The sequence below is a fragment of the Aotus nancymaae genome, unplaced genomic scaffold (assembly GCF_030222135.1).
Source record: "Aotus nancymaae isolate 86718 unplaced genomic scaffold, 86718_ANA_hifiasm-v0.15.2.pri h1tg000014l, whole genome shotgun sequence".
Lineage (NCBI taxonomy): Eukaryota > Metazoa > Chordata > Mammalia > Primates > Aotidae > Aotus > Aotus nancymaae.
Genome location: NW_026988425.1, coordinates 55165681 through 55179009, shown reverse-complemented (window position 1 = coordinate 55179009; position 13329 = coordinate 55165681). Strand labels below are relative to the sequence as shown.

At 39.4% G+C, this 13329-nt stretch overlaps 1 protein-coding gene across 2 annotated transcripts in view; it reads right to left on the bottom strand.

The window, feature by feature from the left end:
- The window catches only part of NDUFAF2 (NADH:ubiquinone oxidoreductase complex assembly factor 2), a 224191-nt gene that overhangs the window by 46663 nt on the left and 164199 nt on the right, over positions 1–13329 (bottom strand). For both annotated transcript variants that reach the window (XM_064376008.1, XM_064376009.1), the window contains one exon: positions 10673–10713. In XM_064376008.1, the coding sequence (XP_064232078.1) occupies positions 10673–10713 (41 nt within the window). The remainder of the gene's footprint in view (positions 1–10672; positions 10714–13329) is intronic.

The window sequence follows — 13329 nt, the reverse complement described above, 5'->3', positions numbered from 1 at the left end:
AAATAAACATAAGTAATAACATACACCTATAACCCACCATCGAACTTAAGAAATAAAACACTATAGACACGACTAAAGCCCTCTGACTCTGAACCCCAACATTTTCCTTCCCTAGAGATAACTACCCTGTTTCTCATGTATCATTTTCATGAATGTTTTAATACTTTTACAACATCTTTATATATCCATAAATAATAGTGGCAGTGTTTTTACTCCATTTTTTGCACACTTTATCTTCTAAGACTTTTGAAAAACTATGCATCATCTTGCACATTTCAGTTGACAAGTAATGACAAAGAATGCATTTTCTAGCTTATTGTATATCGAATGAATACTTTAAGTATGTTTTTATCAAAGCCTTGGAGCTAGAGTTCAGCTTATTCAATACACAGAGACTATAACCATATAACTTAATTGGCAAGGCTAGTCCTCATTGTCAAACTCAACCAGCCAAATCTGACTTACTATCTGTCAAAAAAAGTCTGACTTAATTTTAAAATTCAAATAAATGTGTTATTATGGATCCCCATGACAACTTTCTCACTTGTGCATTTTAATTTTAAGACAGATAATGGACAGATAGCTAGCTAGGTAGGTAGACAGAGAAACTATAATATAAGGCATGGAGACTGGCCATGAGTTTGTTGCCTGGATGAAATAATGTGTTACCCTTCACTAATTTTTACTGATGCTTTCTTTACTTTGCTCTCAAGGGACTATCCCTCAAGAGAGATTCACTCTCTGATTGTCTTTGTGTGGTGCCCTGGAGATTTTTAAACTGCAAGGCAAGACACCATAGTAAGATTTAGTATGGACAAGGGGTAAGCCTTTCTTTTGAAAAGTGGGAGACAGATGATTTTGAAAGAAGTAAGAAAGGGGAACTGGCAGACCAGAAAGAGTTCTTGGGCAGAAAGTTTTTAGGAAGGACTCCATATGGAAAGAGAGAATGAGGAAAGTAATTTTTTTAAAGCTATTCATACCTGTATATCCCATAGAAAGTCTTTGTGTATCCACTGGTATAGCCAATTTGAAAACCATTGATCATTACCAGGGTTGACAAACTAGGATCTACCTGCCAACCATTTCTGTAAATATGTAAAGCCTAAAATATTTACTATCTGATACTCTGCTGAAAAAAAAAATTCAACTGCTCATCTATATCATTGTATATGTGTTTTTTTTAACATTCTTTTTTTAAAAAAATCGATCATATGCATTGGGCTGGGCACATTGGCTCACGCCTATAATCCCAGTATTTTGGGAGGCTAAAGTGGGAAGATCACATGAGGCCAACATTTCCAGGTAAGCCTAGGCAACATAGTGAAACCCCCTCACTACAGAAAGCCAAAAAAGTTAGCCAGGCATGGTAGTGTGCACCTGTAGCCCCAGCTACTTGGTAGGCTGAAGTGGGAGGAACACTTGGGCCCAGGAATTCAACACTGCAGTAAGCTATGACAGTGCTACTGCCCAACAGCCTGGGCAACAGAGCAAGACCCTGTCTCTAAAAAAAAATTATATATCTTTGTATTGAAGGGTCATTTCATTCTAAAAGGCTTGTTATGACAAATAATAATTCCCTCTTCTCAAAAGCAATACTTTATATTCTTTTTTTCTTAATTGTACTTTAGGTTCTGGGGTACATGTGCAGATCATGCAGGATTGTTGCATAGGTACACACATGGCAATATGGTTTGCTGCCACCATCCCCCTGTCACCTACATCTGGCATTTCTCCCCATGTTATCCCTCCCTGACCTCCCCACCCTGCCGCTGTTCCTCAACGGTCCCCTCAACAGACCCCAGTATGTGATGCTCCCTTTCCTGTGTCCATGTGTTCTCATTGTTTATCACCCGCCTACGAGTGAGAACATGAGGTGTTTGATTTTCTGTTCTTGTGTGAGTTTGCTGAGAATGATGGTTTCCAGATTCATATACGTCCCTACGAAGGACACAAACTGATCATTTTTTATAGCTGCATAGTATTCCATGATGTATATGTGCCACATTTTCCTTGTCCAGTCTATCGTCAATGGGCGTTTGGGTTGGTACCAGGTTTTTGCTATTGTAAACAGTGCTGCTATGAACATACCTGTGCATGTGTTTTTATAATACAATGATTTATAATCCTTTTGGTAGATACCCAGTAATGGGATTGCTGGGTCAAATGGAATTTCTATATCTAGGTCCTTGTGGAAGCACCACACTGTCTTCCACAGTGGTTGAACTAGTTTACACTCCCACCAACAGTGTAAAAATGTTCCTGTTTCTCCACATCCTCTCCAGCATCTGTTGTCTCCAGATTTTTTTTTTCTTTCTTTCTTTTTTTTATTGCATTTTAGGTTTTGGGGTACATGTGAAAAACATGCAAGGTTGTTGCATAGGTGCATACGTGGAAGTGTGATTTGCTGCCTTCCTCCCTTCACCTATATCTGGCATTTCTCCCCATGCTATCTCTCCCCAACTCCCCCCCGCTGTCCCCCCATTCCCCCCAACAGACCCCAGTGTATAGTGCTCCCCTCCCTGTGTCCATGTGTTCCCATTGTTCAATACCCGTCTATAAGTGAGAACATGTGATGTTTGATTTTGTATTCTTGTGTCAGTTTGCTGAGAATGATGGTTTCCAGGTTCATCCATGTCCCTACAAAGGACGCGAACTCATCGTTTTTGATGGCTGCATAATGTTCCATGGTGTGTATGTGCCACATTTTTCCTGTCCAGTCTATCATCGATGGACATTTGGGTTGGTTCCAGGTCTTTGCTATTGTAAACTGTGCTACAATGAACATTCGTGTGCATGTGTCCTTATAGTAGAACGATTTATAATCCTTTGGATATATACCCAGTAATGGGATTGCTGGGTAAAATGGAATTGTTATTTCTAGGTCCTTGAGGAATCGCCACACTGTCTTCCACAATGGTTGAACTAATTTACACTCCTACCAACAGTGTAAAAGTGTTCCTATTTCTCCACAACCTCTCCAGCATCTGTTGTCTCCAGATTTTTTAATGATTGCCATTCTAACTGGTGTGAGATGGAATCTCAATGTAGTTTTGATTTGCATTTCTCTAATGACCAGTGATGATGAGCATTTTTTCATATGCTTGTTGGCCTCATGTATGTCTTCTTTTGTAAAGTATCTGTTCATATCCTTTGCCCATTTTTGAATGGGCGTGTTTGTTTTTTTCTTGTAAATCTGTTTTAGTTCGTTGTAAATTCTGCATATCAGCCCTTTGTCAGATGGGTAGGCTGCAAAAATTTTTTCCCATTCTGTTGGTTGCCGATTCACTCTATTGACTGTTTCTTTCGCCGTGCAGAAGCTGTGGAGTTTGATTAGGTCCCATTTGTCTATTTTGGCTTTTGTTGCCAATGCTTTTGGTGTTTTGGTCATAAAGTCCTTGCCTACGACTATGTCCTGAATGGTTTTGCTAGGTTTCCTTCTAGGGTTTTTATGGTGTTAGGTCTTATGTTTAAGTCTTTAATCCATCTGGAGTCAATTTTAGTGTAAGGTGTCAGGAAGGGGTCGAGTTTCTGCTTTCTGCATATGGCTAGCCAGTTTTCCCAACATCACTTATTGAACAGGGAATGCTTTCCCCATTGCTTGTTTTTATCAGGTTTGTCAAAGATTGGATGATCGTAGTTATGTTGTGTTGCCTCCGACGCCTCTGTTCTGTTCCATTGGTCTATATCTCTGTTTTGGTACCAGTACCATGCTGTTTTGATTACTGTAGCCTTGTAGTAGAGTTTGATGTCCGGTAGTGTGATGCCTCCCGCTTTGTTCTTTTTGCTTAGAATTGACGTGGCTATGCGGGCTCTCTTTTGGTTCCATATGAAGTTTAAGGTGGTTTTTTCCAGTTCTGTGAAGAAGGTCATTGGTAGCTTGATGGGGATAGCGTTGAATCTGTAAATTACTTTGGGCAGTATGGCCATTTTCACGATATTAATTCTTCCTAACCATAAACATGGAATGTTTCTCCATCTGTTTGTGTCCTCTCTTATTTCGTTGAGCAGTGGTTTGTAGTTCTCCTTGAAGAGGTCCTTTACGTTCCTTGTTAGTTGTATTCCTAGGTATTTTATTCTCTTTGTAGCAATTGTGAATGGCAGTTCCTTCTTGATTTGGCTCTCTTTAAGTCTGTTATTGGTGTATAGGAATGCTTGTGATTTTTGCACATTGATTTTGTATCCTGAGACTTTGCTGAAGTTGCTTATCAGTTTCAGGAGATTTTGGGCTGAGATGATGGGGTCTTCTAGATATACAATCATGTCGTCTGCAAACAGAGACAATTTGACTTCCTCCTTTCCTATTTGAATACCCTTTATTTCTTTTTCTTGCCTGAATGCTCTGGCTAGAACTTTCAGTACTATATTGAATAGGAGTGGTGAGAGAGGGCATCCTTGTCTAGTGCCAGATTTCAAAGGGAATGCTTCCAGTTTTTGCCCATTCAGTATGATATTGGCTGTTGGTTTGTCATAAATAGCTTCTATTATTTTGAGATACCTTCCTCGATACCTAGTTTATTGAGAGTTTTTAGCATAAAGGGCTGTTGAATTTTGTTGAAGACCTTCTCTGCATCAGTTGAGATAATCATGTGGTTTTTGTCTTTGGTTCTGTTTATGTGGTGAATTACATTTATAGACTTGCGTATATTGAACCAGCCTTGCATCCCCGGGATGAATCCTACTTGATCATGGTGGATAAGCTTTTTGATGTGCTGTTGCAATTGGCTTGCCAGTATTTTATTGAAGATTTTTGCATCTATGTTCATCATGGATATTGGCCTGTAATTTTCTTTTCTTGTTGAGTCTCTGCCGGGTTTTGGTATCAGGATGATGTTGGTCTCATAAAATGATTTGGGAAGGATTCCCTCTTTTTGGATTATTTGGAATAGTTTCAGTAGGAATGGTACCAGTTCCTCTTTGTATGTCTGGTAGAATTCGGCTGTGAACCCATCTGGACCTGGGCTTTGTTTGGGTGGTAGGCTCTTAATTGCTGCCTCGACTTCAGACCTTGTTATTGGTCTATTCAGGGTTTCGACTTTTTCCTGGTTTAGGCTTGGGAGGAGGCAACTGTCCAGGAATTTATCCATTTCCTCCAGGTTTTCTAGTTTATGTGCATAGAGTTGTTTGTAATAATCTCTGATGATGGATTGAATTTCTGTGGAATCTGTGGTGATATCCCCTTTGTCATTTTTTATTGCATCTATTTGGTTATTCTCTCTTTTCTTTTTTATTAGTCTGGCTAGTGGTCTGTCTATTTTGTTGATCTTTTCAAAAAACCAGCTCTTGGATTTATTGATTTTTTGTAGGGTTTTTCGTGTCTCTATCTCCTTCAATTCTGCTTTGATCTTAGTTATTTCTTGTCTTCTGCTAGGTTTTGAGTTTTTTTGATCTTGCTCCTCTAGCTCTTCCACTTTTGACGATAGGGTGTCAATTTTAGATCTCTCCTTTCTTCTCATGTGGGCACTTATTGCTATATATTTTCCTCTAGAGACTGCTTTAAATGTGTCCCAGAGATTCTGGTATGTGGTGTCTTCGTTCTCGTTGGTTTCGAAGAACATCTTTATTTCTGCCTTCATTTCATTGTTTATCCAGTCAACATTCAGGAGAAAGTTGTTCATTTTCCATGAAGCTGTGTGGTTCTGGGTTGGTTTCTGAATTCTGAGTTCTAACTTGATTGCACTGTGGTCTGAGAGACTGTTTGTTATGGTTTCCGTTCCTTTGCATTTGCTGAGGAGTGATTTACTTCCAATTACGTGGTCAATTTTAGAGTAGGTGTGATGTGGTGCTGAGAAGAATGTATATTTTGTGGATTTGGGGTGGAGAGTTCTGTAAATGTCTATTAGGTTTGCTTGTTCCAGGTCTGAGTTCAAATCCTGGATATCCTCGTTAATTTTCTGTCTCGTTGATCTGTCTAATATTGACAATGGTGTGTTGAAGTCTCCCACTATTATTGTGTGGGAGTCTAAGTCTCTTTGTAAGTCTTTAAGAACTTGCCTTATGTATCTGGGTGCTCCTGTATTAGGTGCATATATATTTAGGATTGTTAGCTCTTCTTGTTGCATTGATCCTTTTACCATTATGTAATGTCCTTCTTTGTCTCTTTTGATCTCTGTTGCTTTAAAGTCTATTTTATCAGAGATGAGAATTGCAACTGCTGCTTTTTTTGCTCTCCATTTGCTTGGTAAATCTTCCTCCATCCCTTTATTTTGAGTCTTTGTGTATCCTTGCATGTGATATGGGTTTCCTGGATACAGCACACCGATGGGTTTTGGCTTTTTATCCAATTTGCCAGTCTGTGTCTTTTGATTGGGGCATTTAGTCCGTTTATATTTAGGGTTAATATTGTTATGTGTGAGTTTGGTCCTGCCATTTTGATGCTAGCTGGCTGTTTTGCCCTTTGGTTGATGCAGATTCTTCATTGTGTTGATGCTCTTTACCATTTCGTGCGTTTTTGGAGTGGCTGGTACCGGTTGTTCTTTTCTATGTGAAGTGCCTCCTTCAGGAGCTCTTGTAAAGCTGGTCTGGTGGTGATGAAATCTCTGAGTACTTGCTTGTTCACAAAGGATTTTATTTTTCCTTCACTTATGAAGCTTAATTTGGCTGGACATGAAATTCTGGATTGAAAGTTCTTTTCTTTAAGGATGTTGAATATCGGCCCCACTCTCTTCTGGCTTGTAGGGTTTCTGCTGAGAGATCTGCTGTGAGTCTGATGGGCTTCCCTTTGTGGGTAACCCGACCTTCCTCTCTGGCTGCCCTTAGTATTTTCTCCTTCATTTCAACCCTGGTGAATCTGATGATTATGTGCCTTGGGGTTGCTCTTCTAGAGGAATATCTTTGTGGTGTTCTCTCTATTTCCTGGACTTGAATATTGGCCTGCCTTGCTAGGTTGGGGAAGTTTTCCTGGATAATATCCTGAAGAGTATTTTCCAGGTTGGATGCATTCTCTTCGTCACATTCAGGTACATCTATCAAACGTAGATTAGGTCTTTTCACATAGTCCCATATTTCTTGTTGACTTTGTTCATTCCTTTTTACCCTGTTTTCTCTAATCTTGCCTTCTCGTTTTATTTCATTGAGTTGATCTTCTACCTCTGATATCCTTTCTTCTGCTTGGTCAATTCAGCTGTTGAAACTTGTGCATGCTTCGTGAAGTTCTTATGTTGTGTTTTTCAGCTCCATCAATTCATTCGTATTCCTCTCTAAGTTGTCCATTCTCGTTAGCATTTCGTCAAGTCTTTTTTCAAGGTTCTTAGTTTCTTTGCATTGGGTTAGAACATGTTCTTTTAGCTCACGGAAGTTTCTTATTATCCACTTTCTGAAAGTTGATTCTGTCATTTCATCACACTCATTCTCCATCCAGTCTTATTCCCTTGCTGGTGAGGAGTTGTGATCCCTTGTAGGAGGAGAGGTGTTCTGGTTTTGGGTGTTTTCATCCTTTTTGCGCTGGTTTCTTTCCATCTTTGTGGATTTATCCACCTATCGACTTTGTAGTTGCTGTCTTTCTGATTTTGGCAATTTTAAGTCTGCAGCAGCAGAACTCATAACCCCCCTTTTCTTCCCCCCAGGTGTTCTGTCCCAGGGAGTTAGGGCTTTATGATTTTCCGCTGTGCTGCTGCCATTTTCCCTGCCCACAAGGTGGCAGCCTAGTCACACTCAGCCTGCAGAGGCTTCGCTGAGCTGCTGTGGGCTCCGCCCAGCTTCTGTGTGAACTTCCCTGCAGTCCTGTTTATATGGGTGTAGTTAGAACTGCTTCCGCTATATTGTCCCGCCCCTGTAGTGACGGAGTCTCTGTAGTGGCGGGTTGCCTTGTCTATGGCAGGTTGCCCTAGGAACTGCAGGGTGTCTCCGTAATGGAGGACGCCCCTCCTCCACAGAGCTGGACCGTCCCGGGTTCGGTTGTGTTTGCTGTGGCACTTTTTTTGCCCGGGAATCTCCTGGCTTGACTCCCTGTTTCAGCTCCCCTTGCTGGCTAAGAGGGGACACCGTCTCGTCTGCTCTGCCCCGGGAGCTGCTGCGTCGGCTGAAGCCGCGGCTCTGAGATTCGTGGCGCTGTTTTTGGCCGGGAATCTCCTGGCCTGGCTCCCCACTTTCAGCTCCCCTTGCTGGCTTAGAGGGGACTCAGTCTCACTCACTCTACACAGGGAGCCGCTGCGCCAGGGTGCAGGCCAGGCGGCCGCGCCGGCCAAACCCGCAGCGCTGGCGACCCGTGGGGCTCCTCCGCCTGTGAATCTCCTGGTCTGTGGGCAGTAAAAATCCGTCTGGAATGCGGTGTCCACTCACCCTCTGTGCTTTCTCTCGGAGCTGCAATCCTGAGTTCCTCCTAACCTGCCATCTTGGATCCCGCTGGAAATTATTACTATAAAAGTTGAGTTAAGGTTTGCTTTTGTCAGGAGAGAGGGGGTTGTGATTGGGATGGGATATATGGTTCTGAAGTAGATGGCAAAATTCTATTTCTTGAAACCTGTGGAATTTGCCTTATAATTCCACAGCTTAGTAACTAAATAAGCTTTACTTTACATTAAAAAATATGTCTTACTTTACATTAAGAGAATCTTTTCCTCTTAATATGATGTATCTAGAATTTGGACTTGAAGAGTGTAAAAGTTACAGTGGTAAAAGTTGTGTTTGATAAAAACTAAAATGTGCCTAACGAAGTGGTTGTTCACTTGAGTTAGAGGTACTAGTGTGGGTAAAGTTAAAGAATTGGGCAGCTAAGACTTAGGAAAGGATTGAAAGGAGAAGACCTTATGCCAGGTTCTAATCTCGGCCATCAGTATGGTAGACTGGCTTGCATGCTGGCACACATAAAAATAATGATCAGGTACAGAGAAATATACATGTATAGCATGTTATATGGATAACAAAGGTCCTCCACTCTCCTGGGCCCACAAACAAAGACTATTTGGGGAAGCAAGAAGCAGTTGGACTCATTTTCTTTCTGTGGGACGTGGGAAAGCAAGCACAACTTCCTTCAAGGAAAAAAGGAACTCACTATCTCTCAGGCACAGGCAGATTTCAGTTGAGGTTATGTGGTAGAGAAAGTTTTCAGGAAAATATTAATGGTGAATGGTAATTTGCTAACAAAGAGACAAATTCCTGAAACACAATGGAAAGGGTCAAGAGGAAGGAAAAGTGTGTGTGTGTGTGTGTGTGTGTGTGTGTGTGTGTGTGTGTGTGTTAGGGAGGGTACAAAGCAGCATAAAGAACAAAGTGATTAATAGTACACTAAAAGGGAGGCAACAAAAGAGGGCTCATTTTGGATAATCAAAATTAACAAGAGTGATCTCAGGGATAGAAGGACTTGGTGTGTTCCGACTACAGCTTGTTTGAGGTGCTGAAATAACCTAAAATTCACAGAGGTGGTGCCTGAGGCCCAGCTATTGCAATTGCCTCCACTAATCACTTTGCCTATTCATGTTTCTATGAAGAAGGCTTTCAAACTTCTAAGGATGGAGGAAGCACCTTAACAGTAGCACTTACTATGACCAAGAAAAGGAGAATAAGAAGGCTCTTCAATCCATCCTTCACTGTAAACTACTGTGCATACTTCTGAATCCTGGATCACATTGCCCCCCCGCCCCAAAAAAAACAGCTTTTATTCCAAGTTTTATCAATGTTGGAAAGAAGGGTCTGAGAAAAGTAGGACAAGGCAGAAGCAATATATGAAGTTAGCAATGGGTCAAGAGATATACTCAGTCAGACCCTGGCTGAATGAACATTGATGGGTTTGGTATATGATGAATGTATGGAGCAAGTAAAGATAAATGTGCCAGTTAAGGTATCATCATGATTCTGCTCTAGAGCACCCACCTCCCAACAAATGGGGATTGAGTATTGGAGCCCATTTATCTTGTCATTAGAGTTTGTAGTAGTGAGGGAATAGGCAACAGAAAAGAGGAGGGAAGTCCTAAATAGTAAAATGAAGGGAATGTCTCTAGACAAAAAGTAAACAAGGCAGTATACTAATGCATTTAGAGACTCTCCTTTTATGAAATAACTTCTTATAAAATAATTTTAGAGCTCTTTATGTAACTTTAAAATTAAAATTATAATTTAATGAAATAATCTATATTAAAATCATGTTGTGAAACACATATACCATAGCATTTCTATGCTTTTTATTGTTTATCACTAACTATAAATTTTTAAGTTTTAAATAAAAATTCAACTCAACTACTAATTACTGAGTGTTATAAAATACTTGCTAATTCTGTATTTTAAAGTTTCTTTGGATACTTGATGGATTTAAATATATAAAATTAAGGGAAACATAAGAGCATGGTTTGGATAGGACAAAGAGATTCAGTGTTTCTCAAACTTTTCTACAAAAGCCTCAGTACTGGCAGAGAGAACTCCCAAGACCCAGGGGAAACAACCTGGTGCAAACTGCTCCAAATCCAGACTTTCTAAAAAATGTTTTTATTTTGTTTTAAATTTTTATTATTTAACTTTAAATTTTATGTAAATTTTGTTATATTCCATAATATGAGCATTTATTTTATCATATATTTTTTATTAGTGATACGTTATATATTACTTTATTATAAAAATGTTTTAAGTTATTTTCTATGGAATAAAATCAACACTTTGGGAAAACACATCATACGTTTTCTGAAGGTTCATATATCCTTGGGAATATACACTCCTAAGAGATATTTTTCTTGCATAGTCTTACCTCCATAGTAGGTGGAGTCTTTCTTGTTCTTCTAATCCAAGCTAGAAAGAAAAATAATATTTAAATGTCAGTTTTCCATAATTTGCACAAACATTTTAATCATTCATGGATAAAACAAATTTTTTGAGTACCTACTCTATATTATTTTAGGTACTAGAGATACAGCAGGGAATAAAACAGATTAATTCCCTCCTCTACTGTAGCATATGTACTTCTGAAGAGGTTACAGAAAATAAACACACAAACATACATTTGGTGGTGAAAAGAATACAATAGTGTAGAGAAGATAAAGAGGGGATGGTTTTATATCTTTAAAATCATACCTCCTAATTATCTAAATTTGCCTGGGTATATTTATGGCCTACAAGCCAAACCAAAATGCAGTGAACTTCAAGGCAATACCAAAATCATATTATTCTCAAAATCTGTATTAGTTATTGCTCAATTTATAAAGGAGGGGACTTAGAAAAAGTTTTCATTTACAGAGATTTCTTTTCTGATTTGCTCCAGCAAGCAGCTACTCAATGGTTGGTACGTGTCATCAGGCCTTAGCTCTAACACTTGGGAGATGGGCTGCAGAGACAGAACCCACATTTGTTACGTGGCTGTTCGGAACTGGGTACTGTGCTAGATGTTATAGCAATGGGAAGGGAGTGGGGCAACTGCTTCTAGGGAAGTTATCAGAATCACATGGAAGATAGTGTAGTATAGTGCTTATGAGAATGATTCCAAAGTCAGATTTTCTGGGTTCAAATCCTAACTTCATCACATATTGGCTGTGTCACCTGGAGCAAGTTATTTAATTTTCTAAGCATCAGGCTTCCCATCTATAAAATGAAATTATAAAAGTATCTACACTTTGGGGTTGTTGTGAAAATTATATGAGATAATATACATAAATGCTTACCTTGGAGCCTGGCACATAAGTCTAAGTTATTACTATTATTCAATAAACCTTTTAAAAACAATACTCAAAAAACAAAAGAACAATAATATCTGCTTAGCCTACAATGTTGTATAGGAAACTGTGAGCAAATATACTGTAAGGAATAGGGTCTTGAAGGCCACTGTTTTATCATTTTAGATGATTCACTCTTCACTACAAAATTGAAGAAATAGAAATAAAATGACTTCCCAAGTTTACACATTAAATAGTAATGGTTGTATTTGAATTTGGATCTGACCCTGTCTCTGGCTCTAAAAACCATCTGTGCTCAACTAAGGAGTCTTTCAAAGTTTATGAACAACATGCAAAGAACATTAAACCAGAAAGAGGAAGCTGGGTTAGGTGTGACCATAACTACATGTGAGAAAAATAAGAATTATTGATCCCATTTTAAAGATTTGGAAACTGAGGCTCAGAGAGATTAAGAAACTTTCCTGATGCCATATAAGTAGTGACTGGGAATTAAATCCTGGCTGAACTGGCTCTAAAATCTTAGCTCTATCCATTCAACAGCCACCCTCTCTTTTGACCAGCTCTAATGGCCGGCCTTCTTTATCTAGGCAAAGACTGTCACTGACTTACAATAGCTTGACTTGGGATTTTCGACTTTATCATGGTGTGAAACCATTCTGTTTTTCATTGCAGTACTTATTTAATGAATTATATAAGTTATTTAAAACTTTATTATAAAATAGGCTTTGTGTTAGATAATTTTGCCCAACTGTAGGCTAACGTAAGTGTTCTGAACACATTTAAAGTAGGTTAGGCTAAGCTATGATGTTCAGTAGTCTAGGTGTATTACACTTATTTTCTACATAATGATATTTTCAATATATGATAGGCTTATGGGGGGGGCATAACCTCATTGTAAACTGAGGATCATCTGTAATAGCACCAGGACCTGTCTTCATAAAAAGCCCAGCACTGAATGGTCTATGGGGGTGGAAACAGTAATATTCAACTGTGGACTTGGGATCAGTCATTTCCCCTGCTCTGTTCTCTCTTGCACTTAACCCTTACATGTATCTCCAATACATTTCCAGTGTTCTCCATTCTCTACTCCTGTTTCTGAACTTCTACCCTTGTCCCTCCCTCCCTCCTCTCTCTCTTTCTTCTCTCTCTTCACTTTTCTTCCTCTTCCTCTTCTTCTTCCTCCTCTTCTTCTTCTCCTCCTCCTCCTCCTCCCTCTCTCTTTCTCTCTGTCTCTCTCTCTCTCTCACTCTGTTGCCCAGGCTGTAGTGCAGTGGTATCATCTCAGGTCACTACAACTTCAAGTGATTCTCCTGCCTCAGCCTCCTGAGTAGCTGAGATTACAGGTCCTCCCCACCACATCCAGATGGTTGTTAGGCCATAAGGTTGTCAAAGGCAGGAGGTACCCATAGGAAATTTATTTTTTCTGTTATTTTAAGTACCTACTCTTTTGAGGTATTTACTCTTTTAAATGCACCAACAGAGTAGGTACTTTAAAAATTACTGAATGAATATTTCTTTTGAAAAATACTTGTTCTATCAAGATTTTGATCTATATTGGAAAATCCAGCTTAGCAATACCACAATTCCTCTGTGTATTCAAGGAAATAAGTGACATTGGGAATTTTTCAATTACCTCTTTATGGTCAAAATTAAAGTTACTTAGATTCAGGCCAAGATGGCCAACTAGAAGCAGCTAGGGTATGTGACTCTCATAGAGAGGAACCAAAAGGGTGAGTAA